The following is a 20411-nucleotide window of genomic DNA, read 5'->3' on the forward strand; positions in this document are numbered from 1 at the left end:
GTGATTGCCCTGTGTGCGCGGTCACACGAACCTGCATGGGGCTGCTGCCTCTCATGAAGGAGGCTGTCCTTAGGGTGGCCAGGGTGCCGCATGCGGTTGCCCTAGTGCTCCGTGTACGTGCCGTGCCCCCTGCCCCAGACCCTGAGCAGCTGCCAGGAAATCCAAGTTCCTGACCGCCTGGCCGAGCCCGGGCACCCACTCAGGCTGCTGCGTGACGTGGGGCTGGGGGCACATGCTCATTCTCCCTGTTCTGACCCCATGCAGCCCAGCGGTCGGCCCAGGAGCTGCCCCTCGTGGAGAAGCAGAGCGCGGCCAGCTGCCCCGTCCTTGGTGGGAAGAAGATGGTCCTGTCTGGACACAACTTTCTGCAAGACTCCAAAGTCATATTTGTGGAGAAAGCACCAGGTACTTCCTGTGCGAACAGGCTGTAGGAGTGTTTCCCCGCTCTGGGCACAGGTGGAATTGGTTCCTGGTGGCAGAGCATGGCCACTCTGCGGGTGTCTGTGTGCTGGGAAGCAGGAGCAGATCTCCTAGCTCTGCCTGTGTCAGCGGGCTGCCTTCCACATGCTGGCCATGGCCCCTGGCCCTTTGCCTGGACTGGATGGAGGGCGCCCTCCTGGCTGTGCACAGGCCCTGCCCCGGGCCACCATGCATGCCGTCTTGGGAAGCACTGTTCTGCTCTGTAGAGACAAGGGCTTCTCGTCTGGCTGAAGCCCAGCCGTCTTGGAGGCAAGCGTCTGGCTGCGGGGCAGCCGTGGCAGGCGGTGGGACCTGTACCTGGACCTGAAGCCTCCCCGGCATCCTTCAGGCTCACGTTCTTATTGGTGCCACAGATGCAGAGGCAGGTGCTGCTGCTGTGTGAGCCGTGGCACTTGGGTTCTCAGCCATTCTGTGTGTGTGTGTAGACCACTCCGAATGTGTAGACGTCAAAGTGGGTGGGGGCAGACCTCGGTGTGGGGAGTGGTGGGGCATGGTTGCTGCATGTCTCTCTTGTCTGATGTTTGGGCAATAGGCCCCTGGGTGTGCCACGCCAGGCAGATGTGCGTGTGTGCGCAGCTCCTGCCCCGAGAACCGTCTGACAAGAGGCCCCCAGGCACCCGTGCAAATCACAAATAAGAGCGGGTGAGAGGGTGTGCGGGGCTCACCTCTCCCAGAAGTTCTCTGCAGCTGATTTTGGAGCTGGTTCCCTGCCAAGCATGGCCAATGGGCATGAGGTCCTTCCCCCTTGATGGGGCTGCTGCCGCTGGGCTGTGTTCTCCTCCCCTTTTCCTGCAGAAACGGAGAGTTTTCCGGAGAGCACCAGTGCAGGACCCACGCTGATCACTAGAAACCAGGCCAGTGATTAGCATCCACAATGAGGTCTTGATTTTGTGCAGGAAGCTTAAGTGCCTCCATCAAAACGGGCTTGAGAGTCCTGCGTGTTCAGCTCAGTCATCCTGTGTAATCATGCACATAATTGGAAAACACGTTGTGAATTATGGAGAAAAACGACAAGGCATAATGATCAGTATTTGCGTTACTGGAACACCTTTTTTTGGAGGAGGGTAATTTTGAAATGGTTTAACCATTTGAGCTTTGTATGAACAAGCATGGGTGGGGGTCACAGCCTCGGCGCTCTGCTTGCCGGGCTGCAAGGAGATGCACTGAGATGCAGCCCCAGGCGGCACTCTCCTGGCTGCCACCCAAAGGAGAAGTCCATGCGGCTTCCTTCCCAGACTGGCCATCACCTTGGCGCCAGGATGGGATCATGGGGGTCTCCTGGAGGCTCCCCGCTTTGTGGGCACTATGGGGCTCCTTCTCAGGGCAGGTCCCCCCGCCAGCCGGCCCACTCATTTCCAGGTCTCTGCTCCATGGCATCACAGTGCCACGTGGAGGTTGGCCGCCAGCCCACAGTGTGGGGACCTTAGTCCCTAGGTGCGTAACCAGCGCCATCCTCACCCAGGGGCCCTCCAGCCACTCCCTGCAGCAGCCTGGCGTCAGGTGCACGGCCGGCAAGATGCGAGCATAGGTGGCAATGTGGTCAGAGGCCGCAACTGTTGTGAGTGGGTATGAACACTGTGGTTACACCTCTGGACGCTATCACTGCTTGTGTTTGTATTTAAATGAGGTGGTTTGCATCTCATGCAAGTCACATTTCCAAAGAAGGAAACCACTTTGACCTCTGACTCCTGGCGGAGGCAGCACTCACTCCACCTCACATGTCCTGATGTGCTCTGTAACTGTAACTGGGCTTTTCCTAGTTGATGTTTTGGAGAAAACACTAAAGTCAATTCAGGTTAAAAGCGCAGCTGTCCTGCAGGGGTCTGATGCAGCCATTGGTCTCTTGGGAAGTTCAGTCTTCACGCTGCTGCTGGGCCGGTGCCAGGGTGGCGTGTGAGCTGGGAGGCCTGAGCCCAAGCCCCACCATGGAGGCCCACGGGCTCCCAGCTCTTCCCTCTGGGACGCTGCTCTGGGCATCTCAGGGCACCTACCGCCTGCATCTGGGCCTCCCAGCAGCTGCTCTGGGCTTAGGGCACCCGCAACCCAGGGCTTTGTGAGGGTCTCAAGGAGCAGTTCTTTCTGTTCAAGGGGTGCCCACAGCTGCTGTACCTCCTGGAGGGGTGCACTTCCCCACACCCGCGGCAGGAGCAGGTCAGAGATGGAGGGGCGTGGGTGCCTGTGCTGAGGGCAGCATTGGCAGGTCCCTGGGGCCAGCCCAGATGGGAGGAGGGGCTATGGAGTCCTTGTGAGATGTGTCACAAAGACTGTGGAGGGCAGCACGGTGCTCTGGCTGTGTAAGTGATGGTGCTTTCCAGAAGACTATCAAGATTTTGGGGGGAGTCCTTTCCTGTGTCTCCCAAAAGGTCCAGGTGTCAGGATACCTTTTCTCTGAGGATTCGGGTCCGGTTTGTGGCTTCGGCGTCAGAGGGCACTGCTGAGGACAAGGCAGCGTGTGGCAGCCTGTGGCTGAGTGTCCGGTGCAGGAGGCCCGGCCTCAGGCCGCCAGCCCCACATGTCACAGACGTACCAGCATGGGAGGTGACTTGCTGACCTTCCCCCATCTGTAGCCGCGAAGATGACTGGTAGCACTTGTGTGTGTGGACTAAGTCATGTATTCGTACACGCGTGCGTTTGAGTCCACCCAAGGGACGCTGTCACATCGAGTACACATGAGGACAGCATGAGCCACGTGGGCTCCCTGCCGCTGAGGCAGGCCGGAGGCAGAATAGGTGAGCGCAGCAGCAGTCTGGGTGCGTCAGACTGTCGTGCTCTTGACCCCACAGCTGTAGGGGGGCGTTCCCTGGGGTTCCCGTCTGTCATCCTGCCATTACTGAAAACTATGAGTGAAGCCTGTTTTGGCTTCTCTGCTGCCCACAAACCTCACCCAAACTTGGGGGCCTCCGGCAGCAGCGCCTTCTTTAGCTGGACCACACCCAGGGTTGGTGGGGGGGGGCTGCCGTGAGCTGGGGCCAGCTGCCATTCTGTGCATCTAAGGCCTGGGCTGCTGTGCCCAGATGTGGGCCCCCCGGGTATAAACGTGGAAGCCAGTTGGTCAGGCTGCAGTGTGGGTGCCATTCCGACCCCAGATTGCTCTTCATTGGGTGCTCAGCGCTCCTCCCCAAGAAGCCCCAGGTGGCTCCGCTGAGGGTCGGCCTGGGTCCCTCCCCTTTGGTGGCTTCCCAGGTGACTGGCTCCTCCTCAGTTTGCTGGGCTGAGCCACCCACGGGTGGGCCCTCCTGGGAGGAGGCTCCCACCCCACACTTGGTCCCAGGTGGGGGGCGGGTTGGAGGGGCTCATGATCGGAGGAGGCAGCGTTGTCCCCCACACTCCCCCCACAGTGTGTGCCACAGGGAGCGGGGAGGGGGCTCAGAGCGGGCCATGAGCCTGAGTTCCCGGGCCTGCACTAGCTCCACCTGCACAACCCCCTTCCCCTCATCTGCCGGCTTCGTTCTGAATGCCCCACATGCAGGGCCATGGCTAAGAAAATCCTTTAGAGGTGACCAGATTCCAGACTCGAAGGCCGACATGGGCCTTCCCTGGTTGGTGAGCTTCAGGGTACGCACACTTCCCTCCCTTGGGTTTGACACATGCCTGTTGCTCCCGAAGCAGGATAGTGGCTCCTGTGCTACCAGAAGCTTCTCTGATGTGGGGGAGGGTTGAAGGCTGCTGGAGGGGAAAGCGCGGACTCTGCCCCATAGGATCCCTGAGCTGCGTGTCCAGGCCTCACGTGTGCGTGTGTGTGTGACGTGGTCGCTCCTCATTTCTGCCCCCAACCCAGTTCCAGTGACTCTCAGGACATCCGCTAGGGATGACTTCATGTTCAAGATTGGGTCTCAGGCCACAGTCCAGAGCAGAGCACACCTGGGAAAGCCCCTCCCCACAGAGTGGAGGCCGGGGGGTCCTGTGCAGCTTGTCTTGTTGTCAGGTACGAACCGGCTCACACATAGGCCTGGACTCAGATGCCAGTTTAAGTGTGGTGTGTGTGGTGGGCATTGCTGGAGCATGTGTGAGCACGTATGTGTGTCAGAGAGAGAGAGCACATGTATGAGAGCAAGTGTGTGTGTGAGCAGGTGTGTTCGGTGGGGATTGTTGGACCATGTGTGAGCACATGAGTCAGGGAGTGTATGTGAGAGCAGGTGCATGTGTCAGAGTGTGAGAGCAGGTGTGTCAGGGTTGTGTGAGCAGATGTGTCAGGGTGTGTGAGAGCAGGTATGTGTGTGAGCCCACTCCCCCGCCCCCTGCCCCCCCCCCCGGCCTGGTTGTGTGGCCGTGACACTGCCCAGGAGCCAGGGGCCCGCTGTCTCTCCGCCCCAGCCAGGCACAGCTGGGCACAGCCAGCGGGGTTACATCCCGGGCCCTGGCCATCTGGGCTCTGGCAGCGAGGACTCAGCGGCAACCTCTGGTGCCCACCTCTCCCACCCTGGGGCAGGGCTGTGGCCTCAGGGCTGGGGTCCCATTGCCTTGGCATGCTTCTTCTGAAGGGTTTCTGGGAATTGCCCAGACATGGACACCACCGGCCATTGGTGCGGCTCACGTACGTGCAGGTCATGACTTGGTGTGGGGAAGAAGGCATCTGCTCTGAGTTTTCCTGGCGTGGACATGGGAGGGGGCGGGAGGGCCCACCTATCCACAGGGACAGCTGTGTGCCAAGGAGGTGACTTCCACGGGCAGCGTTCTTGGGCAGGTGGGGGGGCAGCTTGCAGCGGCATAGCTAGCAGGTGCACCCACCAGGGCCTGGCTGCATGAGGCAGCAGAAACAGTAGGCGCCCTCGGACAGCATCACCTGTGACTGTGCAGGACCGGTGATGCTGGAAGCCACCCTCCTGTCCTGCTTCTCCTCCCCGGGTCAGGCTTCGCTTCACTGATGCCCCAGGATGCACCCTGGTGCCCCCTGGGGAGTCATGGTCTCACTCCTCCTTCACAGAGCTCTTCTGTGGGATGCCAGCATGACCTTGGGCCTCCCCTGTCCTTCCTGGGGCATGGTGACCAGCACTGGACAGTGCAGGGGGCCCAGTGTGGGCAGGGGGCCCATCCACAGGCCTTGTGTCCCTGCCGGGAAAGGGTTGGCACCAGAAACCTTTCTCTGGGCTGGTGGCCAGTGTTTCCCTGTGGTTTGACCCAAACTGCGCCCGGGTGCTCCTGTTTCAGCACCGAGGTCACATCCAGAGAGTGGGCTCGGGTCCCTCCCCAGCAGGAGAGCTGTGTTCCGGGTCCTGCCCTCCCACATCCACTGCGGTCTTGATGGGAAAGGAGAGGTGTGGAGAGGACGCTGCTGGGTGAGGTGGCACAGGTCACACACAGGTTGGAGAACTGACATTTTATCTGTTTTGCTGAGATATGACTGAGACCACATGGCTCATCCACTTAAAGTTCATTGTTCTTTGGCTTATTCAGAGCCAGGTAGGTGTCCCACTAGTTCTAGAAATTCCCAGAAGCCTTCATCCCTGTTCCTCCCAGCCTGGCAGGTTCAGAGCCACTAGCTGTCCCTGTGGACGCTGCCCTGGACGTGCATGGTGTGGGTCCCACTGTGCCTGGCTCCATGCCCCAAGCGGCCGTCTCCCAGGGATTCCCCACAGGAGTGCATTGGAATCTCGTCCCTTTGAAGGCTGAGTGGCGTTTGTCATGTGCATGGACCATGTGGGCTTATCCCTTCAGGGTAGACGCTGGGGTGGTGCCCAACTTGTGGTGCGGGTGCGCCAGCAAGAACGTGTGCTCCCTTCTCTGGGCGGGTGCCCCAGAGGGGAGTCTGCTCGTGGAGAGTCACCCTCAGTGAGGATCGGCCAGGCTGAGCCCACGGTGGGACAGTGATCCTAGCTCACCCTGGAGTCTCTTCTGCGGGAAGCGGGCACCCCAGAGTGTGAGGCCTGGGGGTGTCTCAGGCATGGGGAAGGGTGAAGACCAGCTGCAGGGGGGCACTCCCCTGTGTGGGACCCATGTGACCGGAACAGCCCCAGAGTACCCCCACCTGCCCCCGTGTGGGCACCCGTCTTCATGGCCCCCACAGGAGTGTGGAGCGGCCCATGTGCACCCCGCTGTGGCCTCCCGGGGTCCTGGTCTGCACCCGGCGGTGTCAGCAGCCGGCAGCCGTGCTGGGTGGGGACCGTGTGCACGTGGCCCAGGCGGCGTCACCTGGGCTGCAGGGAAGCTGCGATTCCATGTGACGGACCGTTGGTCTCTCCACCCTGCCTGCAGGCCGCGTGGCCGGGACCGGCAGCCCCCGGCACGGCGCTGAGACTTGGTGGGAAGCCAGGCAGGGCTCTGAGCGCTCGGGAAGGCCGCCGGGAGCGTGTGAGTCAGCGCTGGGCAGGGAGGCTGAGCGGCCCAGGCCGGCTGTGGAAGCCTCCGGGCGGGTGTGGCGGGGAAGCCTTTCCGATGACTCACCCTGCAGGGAATTCCCTAATGATTCGGAATATTTTTACTTCTGGGCTTGCGCAGTTTCCTCCTGAGGACCTGGGGCTCCTGATAAGGCTGGAGCTCCTCGGCTCTTCCAGGGCCAGCCTTTCCCGTCCCTGTGGAGGCTGGGGCTTTGCTTAGTGCCCGCGTGGGGCCCACCTCTGGCTGGGCTTGGCAAGGGGGCACCCAGGGGCTGGATGTCCACAGGCTGGACGGTGGGGCCCATGCCACCAGCTCTTGGGGCGACTGCGACTGGGTCCCTGCTGGTTCTGGTGCACGTGGGAGCCGGCTTCACAGTTCCCTGGCATACACGATTATCAGCCACGTCGAGTGGCTTGGGCACTGCCATCTTGGGCAGTTGGTCTGTATCTGTTTCTACGTGGATGGCAGCTTGCTGGGGATCCTCAGTAAAACAGGCCGTGCCCCTGCCTCTATGGGCTGGGCTGTGATTCAGTCACAGATACGAGGACTCAGGGAACACAGGCCCAGAGCCCAGGACAGGTGCGCAGAGTGTGCTGGGAGCCTTGGGCCCCTGAGACCTCCAGGCCGTGCCCTTCCCACCTTCCAGAAGCCTGGTGGTTGATGGGAGTGTCTGGAGGCTCTGCTTGTGCTCTCTTACTCTGCAGTTAGTGGGGCAGGCGTTTGGAAAGCTGAATGTACACGCACAGCGGGCCTTGCCAGCCTTGGGCTGACACTCTGACAAGGACCGGCGCCCGCAGGCCCAGGAGGCGTGTGCTGGGTCCACAGGCGCCGTGCTGAGCCTCCCAGCAGCAGATGGAGGCCATGCCATGGGCAGGAGGAGCACTTGGGTCACTTGCTTAGGGAACGGGGTCATTTCAAATCCTTAAGTGGTGGGTGGGGCTCCTCTCTGCACGGCCTGGAAGGCTGCCCCGACCCCAGCCCCTGCCCACAACCCCAGCCCCTGGCCAGCCCCCGACCCCAATCTCCAGGCACAGCCCCTGGCCCCCAACCCTAGCCCCTGGCCTCCAACCCCTGACCCTGGCCTCTAGGCTCAGTCCCTGGCCCCACCCTCTTGTCCCTGGTCCCCAGCCTCTTGCCCCTGGTCCCCAGCCCTTGACCCTGGCCTCCAGGCCCCAGCCCCTGACCCCAACCCCAACCTCTAGGCCCAGTCCCTGGGCCCCAACCCGGACCCCTGGCCCCAGTCCCCCTACCCCCACGGCTCAGGATTGCCCATCAGCTCAGGGGCTGGGGGGTTAAGGATGCTTCTGCGTTCCGGAAACTGTGATGCTTTGTGGGAGTCTTGGTCGGTGCCTTTGAGAATGGCAGAGTGTATTTTTAGTTTCCGATAATGTTTTCCTGGAGGAGACAGGGCGGCTGATCCCTTGGGCCCTGGTCTGCATCTTATCGCTGAGTGGGTCCATCTGGTGGGTAGTTGGCGCTGGGAGCCCGGGCATCCCGAGAGGCCCATGTGTCCTGGCACGCCGACGCTGCTCCGGGCTCTGTGACTCATATTTCCTCCTGCTGTCTCCACCCTCCACCCCTGCCCGCCCTGACTGTCAGGCAGAAGAAGGAGATTTTGTCTAATTTATTTATAATTTAGGATCTGTTACACACACATACACACAATCTCTTCTTCGGAAACAGCAGGAGCATTGCTAAGCGTCTCTTGCTGTAGTTGTGTGTTTGGGGACAGAGTCACAGGAGAGGAGGAGGAGGGACTCCTCAGCAGGGGATGCCCGTCTGCCGATTGGGGAAACGCCCGCCTGTCCCCCACGTGGCCGGCAGCCCTGGAGAGGCTCCTGAAGGCCCAGAGCTCAGTTCGCAGACATTCCCACCCCAGGCTCCCTGAAGCTCCCCCCTTGCAGGCCGGGACCCAAGGAACACTGAGCCCTTTCAAGGCCTATTGGGAGCCTTTTTATTATTATTTTTTTTTTGAAACATGCAAATGGCCACTGGGGTAAAGTTAAAAATACCATATTTTGCATTTCTGTGTCCTGATGTGGCAAGAAGCCATCAGAGAGAGGATTTTCTCCCTCAGCTGACCGCTGGTCTGAGCAGAGGCAGGACCAGGGCTCCCAGGCCCTCACGCGTTAGAACAACTCTGCTCCCAAAACACACGGGGGCTTTGCAGCCCTGGGTCATCTGGCCCCTGCTTCCTGGCACGCACGCACCTTAGGCTGGAGCTGGTGGGTACAGGGGCCGGGACACAGACCTGGGTCAGCTCCCTGGCCTGTGCATCCTCTCCTGGGTCATGGGTGCTTCTCCTGGGCTCGCCTCCCTCAGAAAAGCTTGGCATGTAGAAACCACTCATGCCTGGCACGAAGCTGGGGCAGTGGGCCTGAGGACGTAGGAGGGGGTTGGATTTCTGGGGCATGCACTGCATGTGGCTCCCTCCTACGGAGGGGGTGGGTGGGTCCTTCGGGCTCCGCCAGGCTCCCTGCCCACGTCTGGGCCAGGCATGTCCTCTCAGCTGGTGACGCACATGTAACTGTTTGCTCTTCCGCGTTAACAGCCCGGGTGGCCCGAGCTGTTCAGAGGGCTGTGGTCCCCGGGGTCCCCTGTGCCTGGTCCAGGTGGGGCACTCGCCCAGGCACCCAGACTGATGGGCTTCCCTCTGCCTCTTCCCCCTAGACGGTCACCACATCTGGGAGACAGAGGCCAAGCTGGATAGAGACCTATGTAAGCCGGTAAGTGTGGCTGGACACGCAGCCCCGGGGGTGCCGGTGCTCTGGAGGCTGGGCAGGGGGTTCCTGCGAGCAGGAGTGACTGGGAATGCCAGACTGGATCACGGAGCCCTACCTGACACAAGTGCTTGTGGGACACAACACGAGTTCGAGGAGGACAGCAGAGTGACCACGGGGGGCAGGACCCCACCTGGGCCCCACCCAGGAGGTGCCCTGTAAACCCCGACGGGACCACACACCCGTCCTCGACCAGGACCGCGGGTGCACTGAGGGGCTCACGTCACAGGGCCACTGCCACCCTCTGGTTATCGTTGTGAGCCGGGGGGCCCCGGGAGCAGTGGCTGCTCCCGAGTCTCCAGGCCGCGCCAGCTTCCACCAGTGTCCTTGGCATGACTTCCTGTCTCCCGTCCTCAGAGAATGCACGTCACTTCTTAGACACTTGTTCTGAACACGAACTAGATGTGAAGTCAGATCTCTTGCCACTCAGAGGTGCTCAGTCTCTGCCTGTGAGCGGAGTGCTGGCAGGGGCCGGGGGGTCCTCGTGCCTGCTCCATGCAGACTTTCTGCCCACAGCTGCTGGGTACCGCATGCACTTGTAGGTGCCTGAGAAATAACGTTGCCCCCGTGGTCGTAAGTAGAAGATATTCTTTGAGACAACACAGCTTCTCTGGCTTTGTGTGGCACGTGTGAGTGCAGGCGTCCTTCATCCCTGAGGCTTCTGGTGGCGTCTTTATGTTCAAAGTGGGTTTCTCCTAGGCTGCAAGTAGCTTGGTCTCACTTTTCACCCACTGACCATCTGTGTGTTAAGTGATATTAAAACTGACTGTTGCCATAGTGGGATTAACCTCTCCCGTCCAGTGTGCATGTGTTCTGCATGGTCCTTGGAAAAGCAGCAGGAGTCATCAGGCCAACAGCAGCTATACCGTGGCCAGCAGGTGACTGTTCACCTGAGAAGTTCAAAGTTCTTCCAAACTCTGTAGCTCACCCCTTGACTATGGACAGGCGTGAGGTGCCCTAGCTCACCCCCTGGCTGTGGACAAGTGTGTGGTCCCCTAGCTCACCCCCTAGCCGTGGACAGGTGTGTGTCCCCTAGCTCACCCCTAGCTGTGGACAGGTGTGTGTTCCCCTAGTTCACCCCCTGGCGGTGGACAGGTGTGTGGTCCCCTAGCTCACCCCTTGGCCGTGAATCAGTGTGTGGTCCCCTAGCTCACCCCCTGACCGTGGACAGGTGTGTGGTCCCCTAGCTCACCCCCTAGCCATGGACAGGTGTGTGTGGTCCCCTAGCTCACGCCTTGGCCGTGGACAGGTGTGTGGTCCCCCAGTTCACCCCTGGCCACGGACAGGTGTGTGGTCCCCTAGCTCATCACCTGACCATGGACAGGTGTGTGGTCCCGTAGCTCACCCCTGGCCGTGGACAGGTGTGTGGTCCCCTAGCTCATCACCTGACCATGGACAGGTGTGTGGTCCCGTAGCTCACCCTTGGCCATGGACAGGTGTGTGGTCCCCTAGCTCACCCCTTGGCCATGAATCAGTGTGTGTTCCCCTAGCTCACCCCCTGACCGTGGACAGGTGTGTGGTCCCCTAGCTCACCCCCTAGCCATGGACAGGTGTGTGTGGTCCCCTAGCTCACGCCTTGGCCGTGGACAGGTGTGTGGTCCCGTAGCTCACCCCTGGCCGTGGACAGGTGTGTGGTCCCCTAGCTCACCCCCTGGCCATGGACAGACCTGTGGGCCCCTAGCTCACCCCCTGGCCATGGACAGGTGTGTGTGTGTGTGTGTGTGTGTGTGTGTGGTCCCCCAGCTCACTGCTGGCCATGGACAAGATGTGTGGTCCCCTAGCTCAGCCCTGGCTGTGGACAGGTGTGTGGTCCCCTAGCTCACCCCTTGGCCATGGATAAGTGTGTGTTCCCCTAGCTTACCCCCTGGCCAGGGAGAAGTAGGTGGTCCCCAAGCTCACACCCTGATCATGGACAGGTGTGTGGTCCCCTAGTTCACCCCCTGGCTGTGGACAGGTGTGTGGTCCCCTAGCTCACCCCTTGGCCGTGAATAAGTGTGTGGTCCCCTAGCTCACCCCCTGACCATGGACAGGTGTGTGTTCCCCTGGCTCACCCCCTGACCGTGGACAGGTGTGTGGTTCCCTAGCTCACCCCCTAGCCATGGACAGGTGTGTGTGGTCCCCTAGCTCAGCCCCTAGCCGTGGACAGGTGTGTGGTCCCCTAGCTCACCCCTTGGCCGTGGACAGGTGTGTGGTCCCCCAGCTCACCGCTGGCCATGGACAGACCTGTGGGCCCCTAGCTCACCCCCTGGCCGTGGACAGGTGTGTGGTCCCTTAGCTCACCCCCTGACCATGGACATGTATGTGATCCCCTAGCTCACCCCTGGCCCTAGACAGGTGTGTGGTCCATCTGACAGTGCAGGGAAATGGGAAGTTGGCTTATTCAGGAATCATGCTCAAGGCAAGATGGTAGTGTTGTCTGGGGCCCCGAGGGGCCCTGGGCTGTTGGGCGGTGTGAACAGGGAGCCTTGGTGGGCTTTGTTGAAGCCAGCAGGCAGCTTTTCTCTGCTCCGCGGCAGGTAGGCTTCCCAGCCCCGAGTGGAGATGTGGAGGTGGCCCTCCAACGCTGCTGGCTCTCGGCAGGCCCCGGGCCACCTGCGCCCTCACAAGTGGCTCTATCGGGACAAAGCATCTTTACTTGTGACTTCAGCTTCCTTTTCCAAAGCTCTGATCCACTTACCAGAAGCCATTCCAGTCTTGTCAGATGGAAAAGATTCCTCCCTGGCCCCAGGGGGAAACCTGCGCTCTCGAGCTCGCTCCTCTCCCAGGATGTCCAGGCATCCTCCCGTGTTCGGGACCTCACACGCGTGCACACGTCTCCTGCGGGTCCTGTCCTGTGTCCTGCGTGCCTGAGTAGCCCCGGGGAGGCGCCGTGGGCCGCAGGCAGCTCGGCTTCCTGCCGCTGCTCAGCTCACAGGATTGTCGTAAACACACCTGGCGGTGGGACAGACAGCTGGAGCCGCCCCCAGCAGCCTCCCGCGTTTGCCCCGGCCCCCCAGCTGCACTCCCTACCCCCCAGCTCCCCTGAGCACGGAAGAAGCCTGCAGAAATCCTGCCAAGTCTGCATGTTCGTTTTTGTGTCATTGGCTTGTCTTTTTTACTGAGTGGCTGCATATTTTAAAGGAAGCCTGTTAATAGTTGTTTTAAGAGAATCATAACAGTACGTGCGAAGCGGGAAGTACTTTAGTTTTATGATTCATCCGTATCTCTTAATTGAGGTTTATTTTTATAGACTGATTCTAACTATAAAGGAATATAATATTTGTTGTGGAAATTTGGAGAATGTAGCAAGGTATAAAATAGAAAGCAGGCACCTGGTGTAATTGCACCACTGCTGACATTTGGGTGTCCATCCTGCCAGGCTTCTCCTGGTGCGTGCATGTTCGTGCACATGCATGTGCCTGCATATATGCACACACACACACACTCGTTATGTTGCACACAGATTTTTTTTTAAAGATTTTATTTATTTATTCATGAGAGACAGAGAGAGAGAGAGAGAGAGGCGGAGACACAGGCAGAGAGAAGCAGGCTCCATGCAGGGAGCCCAACATGGGACTCCATCCCCAGTCTCCAGGATCAGGCCCTGGGCTGAAGGCGGTGGTAAACCTCTGAGCCACCCGGGCTGCCCTCGCACGCAGTTTTTAAACAAAGCAGAATCCTGCTGTGTGTGTGGTTTATGTGCTGTTGTGAGCAGTGTAGATGATGCAGTTTCTTAAAGCGAGTTCAGGGACCTATCAAGAGCTGTTTGTTATCCCTGTTCTGTTCCTGTGCCAACAGGTGGCAGGGACGACAGTGCCCCTCACTGCACTCTCTTCCATGCCTCTTCCTTCACCGCGCTCCCAGGGGGATGGTGTTTTGCATACTCTGTTTAGCGAGGTAACAGAACCCCCCAGTCACGTAGAACCTATAAAAACCAAACCCTCAAGGCCGGGCCTGGTCCGATGCCTGCTTCTGCCCTGTGCAGTCCGTACAGACCCTCGCAGGCCCCCTGTGGACGGCTCCTCGTGGCTCACCTCATTTCCATCCTCTGTTTAAGTAGGACCTCTTCCTCTCCATGTCTCCTCTTCTTCCGTGGTGGTCAGACCACTAGCTCCGTGCCCCACGGGGGCTCGCCGTCGCCAGTGCCAGCCACATACAGCACCAGCATTTCCTGCAGGGTCCCCGTCCACCCATCCACATGCTCGAACCCTTAGGAAACAAGCCCAGATGTAGACCCCCTGCCCTTGATCCTCATGTGCAAAACAGGGAAGCTGACATTCAGCATGGTGGCCCCGGCCCTGAGCATGTACCCTCCCCCATGTGACCCACCCTTCACCCCGTCGGCGCCAGGTCTGGAGCGTTAGTTTTGCCAAGGGGACAAGAGGCTCATTGCCTCTTCCAGGTGGGACACGTATGGAAGCAGCGAGCCCATTTAGTTGGGAGTGAGCACGGCCGCAGGGGATGGTGCCCCGAGGGGCCCTGCCACCTGCATGTCCTCCCAGACAGCCTTCTGTGCCTTGGTTTCTTTATCTGTAAAAGGAAAAGGTGGGGCCTGATATTCTCTTCAGTTTCCCATTTTAACATTTCTAAGATTCCATTACTTAACACGATTCAATCAATTTTGCTATTAAACTGGGTAACGAGCTACAGTTTCTTTAACAAAAACTTGATACGATGGATTTTTCTTACTCATTTTCTCTAAGTGCTAACTTAAATCATTTGACAAAGAAAACTGAAGAAACATTTTGGATGTGAAATCCTGTCGCTCCTGCGAAATCAAGCACAGCATGGGTGCCTGTCAAGACCTGTCCTCTGAACATTCAGGCACCCGGCAGTGTCCACCACTGACCGCCAGCCTGTGTCTCCTTTTATCCCATGCTGCCCACCTGACTTGTTTCAGGCCTATACTGGAGGGTGCAAAATTTTTGTGACCATGTTGCTAATTTGTATTTTGGACTGTGAGACAGTAACAGTGCCCACCAGGAAGCATCTGTCCTCGTTTGTGCCATACATTCTCACTGTCCACCCACTCGTGTTGAGCTCACCTGCCTTCTGCCTTCCATTCGAGGGTGTCTGGGGGGCTGTGACAGGCATCGGGCCTTCGTCCCATACCTGTCCCTGGGAGGCATCTCCAGGAAGCACCTCCCCTGGGTCCTTTTTTTTTTTTAAGATTATATTTCTTTATACATGAGAGACCCAGAGAGAGAGGCAGAGACACAGGCAGGAGAAGCAGGCTCTCCTCGGGGAGCCCAGCGCGAGACTCGATCCCAGGACCCCGGGATCATGCCCTGGGCCAAAGGCAGATGCTCCACCGCTGAGCCCCCCAGGTGCCCTCTCCTGGGTCTTCATCCTGTCACCTGAGCACGGCTCCATCCACGAGCCCTGTGTGAGACTTTAGCCTGCAGAGGTCACTGGCCATGGTGGTTGGGGCAGGCAGATGCGTGGGGGTCTTTCGAGGACCTCTCCGGCTGAGTGGCCCCTCTGCCCTCGGCTCAGCACGAGCGGCTTGGCTCGGGGAGGTGTCGGTGGTGTCCCCGCTGCAGCCCCAAGCCAGCCCAGCTCCCCTGCGCCCGCCGGCCCACGTCTCGGGCGAGCTCTCTGGGGCGGCGGCGAGGGAGCCCTGGAGGGGCGGCGGGCTGCTCCGGTGCGCGTGCTTCACGGCGTGCTTCACGTGCGCGAGGTGCTCACGGTCTCCCCCTCTCTGCCATTTCTCACCAGAACTCGCTGGTGGTCGAGATACCGCCTTTTCGCAACCAGAGAATAACCAGCCCCGTCCAAGTCAGTTTCTATGTCTGCAACGGGAAAAGAAAGAGGAGCCAGTACCAGCACTTCACCTACCTTCCTGCGAACGGTAACGCTCTCTTTCTAACTTTAAGTGAAAATGAACCGAGGGGGCACTTTTTCTAAAAGACGGAAATGCCGAGAGGCCGTCGCCACGAAGCAGAGTGGTGGTTTCGTTGTCTGCCTAAGCTGCATAGTCATCCTGTTAGCAAGACCCCGTCCTCGGTTTTCAAAGAAGTGAAGCTCCTGGTGTATTTTCCTTCGTTACTGTTCTGGGCGGGGGCTGCATCTTGAGGTAATTACTGATCGTTTTGCTGGCTGCTTGCAAATATAGAACTGCCGGGGGGAGACAAAGGACAGCCCTCTGCGCCCAAAAGCTGAGGTGGTCGAGATGTGTGCTTACATTCTCTAGATGTTTACGGTGGAAAAGCAAATAGTCATAATTATTTTGCAGGTGCCTTTAGAAATAAACCCATGCTATTGAGCCCAAAGGCTGGTGCTTGATGTGGTCATTAACCAACATTAACGATTTCTGTGCTTGTGCTAATGTCCCACATCACATTCTTCTGTGAATAATTGCGTCTCCCGGTGACCATGAGGCTTTCAGGCCCGAGCACCTTTGACTCAACGGGAAACTGCCCTTCCTGAGATCATTCACACACTTGGAGGGTAGACGCTTAGAAAATCAGTTTGCCGTTTCAGCTTAAAATGTTTCCTGGAAGAAAATACCGGCGTGTTTTTTCACCCCCCGAACCAGTAGAAAGTAAATGTGCTACGCGTGGTCCTCAGAGCATTGCCTGGCACTCTGACCGGGGCCCGGTGTGCGCTCCCAGAGCACGGCAGCGCCCGTCATTCCGAACGTGATCGTGTCCTGTTGGCTCAGCTCTTGCCGACCGTAGTTCTAAGCACTTAAGGTATTCGAATCATTTAAGAGGGAAGTTGACATTACCTGAAAACTATTGCGAAAGCAGCCATGTTGCTTTCTCGGTAAAATCAGGATTCTCAGAAGGTTTCGTTTTCTCTACCCATAACGTGTCATTTACAAAACAGACTAGACGATAGAAAGCCCTGGAGTATCTGTGTCGATGTCAGCTAGAATTAACTGTTTCTTGGGCAAATGTTAGCTGTGCTTTTCAAGATTCGAATGATGTGATCTTGTTATAAAATGGCCACATCACAAGGTGGACCCAGAATAGGACTGTGGAGGAGGAGCGTGTGCCCGTGAGCAGCTCCGCCAGAGCTGTTTGGTCTCAGATCTGTGACCCCGCTTGGGTTTGTGGGACTGCCTCGTGCAACCCAGCCCAGCTCGTCTGCTCTTGGACTAAGGTGCAATACATCTTACAAGACAAAATATTTAGTTATTTTTGGAAAATGTAATGATTCTGTTCTAATTAAACTTCAAGCATGGTTGACCAAAAGTTGAATGTTTTAAAGAAAACTAGGCTTTATAAGAAAAATTACTTTTTAAACCAGTTCAGAAAGTATGTCTCACGTTGATGTTTTCTGCAGTCCCTGCTCTGAGAATAGCACACTCTCCAGTGTCAGTGGGAGAGGGCCTGGCCTGTGACCTGCATGCCTCTCTTACAGGTGGGGACACTGAGCCCCCAAGGATGTTGTTATTAAGATAACGGGGTGCCCAGGGCTTGTGTGTATGCCATCCAGTGTCCACCCTGCATTGGGAATCACGTCCTGCAGGCTCACCCTACACGGGCCTGAGTGCCCTGCTCTCTGCCCCGGGACCCCATCACCACTCTCTTCACCCATCTGGGACCCTGTGATCCCATTACCATGCTTTCCACCCACCTGGGACCCTGTAACCCCATCACCACCCTCCCCACCCACTGGGGACCCCATCACCATACCCCCCACCTACCCAGGGACCCTGTCACCACACCCTCCACCTGCCCTGGGACCCGGGGACTCCATCACCATGCCCCCCACCTGCCTGGGGAGCCCATCATCATGCCCTCCGCCCACCCTAGGACCCTGTCACCACACCCCCCACCCACCTGGGACCCTATGACCCCGTCACCATGCCCCTCACCCACCCTAGGACCCCATGACCCCATCACCATGTCCCCCACCTGCCGGGGACCCCGTCACCACCCTCTCGCCCTGCCTGGGACGCCATGACCCCATTAGCATGTCCCCCACCTTCCCCGTGACCCCATCACCATGCCCCCCAACCTGCCTGGGGACCCCCTCACCACCCTCTCCACCCTCCCTGGCACCCTGTCACCACGCTGCCCTCTGCCCAGCTTTTCACATCCTTGCTCTAAAGCAGCCCACCTGCACCTCTCTCTGTAGCCGGTGCTCCACAGATGCAGTCTGTCCTTCCAGTAGTGGCCAGTCCATCTGTGGGCTGCGTACATGCCTGCCGTTCTGGGGGCCTGTCTCCATCAGGTTTCAGTGTCCCTCCACACTTCTGCCCTGGAAATGTGCTGCAGCACCTGGGAAACCAAAGCATCCACGCCGCCGGCCCCTGGGAGCTCGCCGGTCCCGAGTCTGGCCCGCCCAGCCCACGCACCACTAGCCTATAAGCTCCCAGGAGCAGGGGCCTCGGCCAGCGTCTGACTTCACGGGTAAATCGCAGGGGCTCCCCTTGTGTGGTTTTAAAAATAAATAAGAGAATGAATGCAAAACTAGAGCTTGTGTGTCTGGTGTTCAGTACAGCATTTCCGTCGCTGTGCATGCTCGACGGCCACCCAGGCATGAGCACACACTCAGACCTGGCTCTTAGCGCCCGTGTGTTAGCATCTTGGTGTGCTGCCAAGAGAGGGTCCCCTGTGTGTGCTCGGCTGACCTCCCCCCCTCACACCAGACTGTCTGTGCGGAGTCAGAGCACGTGCGCTGCGTAGACGGGGGTTGGGCCCTGGGCTGGCCAGCATCAGCCGCCTTCCGAGCTGTTTCTGGTTGCTGCCCCTGTGTGGAGATCTGGCTTGTGAGGTGCTGGTTTCCTCAGGCACCTGCTGCTGCGTGGCTGGGAGCCCAGCATGGCCCCAGCTCCACTGCCGCCAGGTTCTCTGAGAGGTCAGTGGATGTGCTATTGCGAGGCTTAGGAAGTAAGTCCACTTAAACTCTACCTGTAACATTCATTTTCACGTACAAACACGTAAAATCAAGAGCCATTTTAGGTTTTCCATCAAAACTAGGTGTGGGTGCAGACGGGGGCGTGACAACTCTCCTCACAGTGCCAGTGCCCCCAGGAAGGCCACCTCACACAGACGCGGGACCCTTGCCACCCCAGTGTGGCCCTAGGGAGTGCCGATGTCGGAAGTGAGAGGACCAGAGTGTGAGTTGCTGGGGGCCCGTGGGCCCGTGTCACCCTCCTGTCGCCTTCCCCGCTCTGGTCACGTGGGCAGACGGACCTCAGCTTCCGGGGATGATGCCCGCCTCACCCTCCACGCGTACCACCCACCGCCTGAGGGGCCTCTGGTCTCAGGGTCACTGTCCAGGGTTGGCCTGGCCAAGGGGCCAGGAGGCTGGGTGTGGGGGGCCCAGGATGGTGCGGCTCCCTCAGCCTGGGGGTTGGCCCAGCGTCTGATGGGGACCAAACAGAGTGCCCTGCCCACTTGGTGCCCTCGGCAGCCACTGAAGGCCACAGAGGAAAGCTGTTCCGGAAGACGCCGGAGCGGCACACATGGAGCGAGAGGTCTTGTTGCTGCTGGGTTACCACAGTTTTCCTTTGTGCCTAAATGCAGTCGTCAAAAAGGAGAACATCCCACATCTGCATGTCCGGTCGGGCTGCATGGGCTGTGGGCGCCCTGGTGCCAACTGGACGGCCGGCCTGCCGCAGGAACACGGGCGCCCACTCGAGTGGGTGGTGGCCCCGGGGCCTGGGGGTAGAGCATCCGCCCGCTCTGGCTCCGCATGTTACTTTCCCCGCAGCTGCCCGGGCCGGTGACCAGCGGATCAGAGGCTCAGACAGGAGGGAACACTGCATTCCAGGTAGGGCCGCATGGTTAGGTTCCAAACACCATGTCTTCAGAATGAAAAAGTAATCCACGGTGAGTGATCAGGTCTTGGGCACATCTTTGTGTCTGGGGTGCTCTGGGTCAGGTTCCCAGAAGTACCTGTGATGGCACCGGGGTCCCGCCCATGGGTGCCAACCACTGAGCCCGGGAGGGTCCTGGAGCTCCATCAGGGTCAGCCGGAGTTGGCTTTGAGGACACACCTTGGTTGGAGGTCCCTGGGCGGCTGGAACTCCCTGCCTAACCCCCGTGCACAGGACACGTGGTCCTGATGGTCACAGCCGACAACCCCTCCCCGTGGGCGACCCTCACCAAATTGTCTCAGGACTGTGGGCAGGGAAGTGCCTCACCGCGGGGAAGAAGGTGCCTGGGAGGCCGGGCCTGTGGGCTGGGATGGGGCTGAGGGCTGGGGGAGTGCCGTCGGACGAGCACCAAGCGCTCACAGCACCGGCAGCCTCCTGAGCCAGCAGCCAATGGAGGACATGCTGAGACCTTGAGAGGTGGAAGGACGGGTTTGCATCACTGAGTCTAGAAACGGGAGCGTCCCCGGAATCGGGGCCTCGGGCCTGGCAGCCGGCACAGAACCCTCTGAGCGGCAGATTCCAGGGCCAGGCTGCCCTGGGCTGGCCGGGTTGGTGGAGGGATCTCACCCATCGGCCCGGAGGCCTGGTCTGTGCAGCGTGCCCTGGGCCTGCCTTCTCCTTAGGGCTTCCCAGACATTTGCATTAAAGTTTAATCCCAAGTGATGACCGCTGCGAAATCAGTACAGGTGCTGAGTAGTGGGTCCATCAGGAGACACTTCAGGGACCCTTGCAACACTCCTACCAGGCTGGGTGCCCTCACACAGGCTCCTCTGGTTGCGGCCTGGGTGCTGCACCTGTGGATAAGGAAGCGAGCTGGACCGCGAGCAAAGCCCACAGAGGCCACAGCTTCTGGGGTGTGGTGTCCTCCCAAAGAGGGTTGGGAGCTGCGTAAACACGTGGTCCTTGGGCCGAAGACCCTGCCCAGCGAGTGCTCTTGCCTCACCTGATGGGCTGTGGAGGCACTGCCGACAGAGCCAAGAAACGGGGGCCCCGGGGGCCCCAGGCTGAGACCGCCCCCAGCC

General features: G+C 59.3%; 1 protein-coding gene across 4 annotated transcripts in view; it reads left to right on the plus strand.

Moving 5' to 3' along the window:
- Window positions 1-20411, plus strand: part of NFATC1 (nuclear factor of activated T cells 1) — a 96756-nt gene that overhangs the window by 41804 nt on the left and 34541 nt on the right. For all 4 annotated transcript variants that reach the window (XM_055302945.1, XM_055302946.1, XM_055302943.1 and 1 more), the window contains 3 exons: window positions 265-405; window positions 9466-9521; window positions 15273-15405. In XM_055302945.1, the coding sequence (XP_055158920.1) occupies window positions 265-405; window positions 9466-9521; window positions 15273-15405 (330 nt within the window). The remainder of the gene's footprint in view (window positions 1-264; window positions 406-9465; window positions 9522-15272; window positions 15406-20411) is intronic.

This window comes from Nyctereutes procyonoides, unplaced genomic scaffold, assembly GCF_905146905.1.
Source record: "Nyctereutes procyonoides isolate TBG_1078 unplaced genomic scaffold, NYPRO_anot_genome, whole genome shotgun sequence".
Taxonomy (NCBI): Eukaryota; Metazoa; Chordata; class Mammalia; order Carnivora; family Canidae; genus Nyctereutes; species Nyctereutes procyonoides.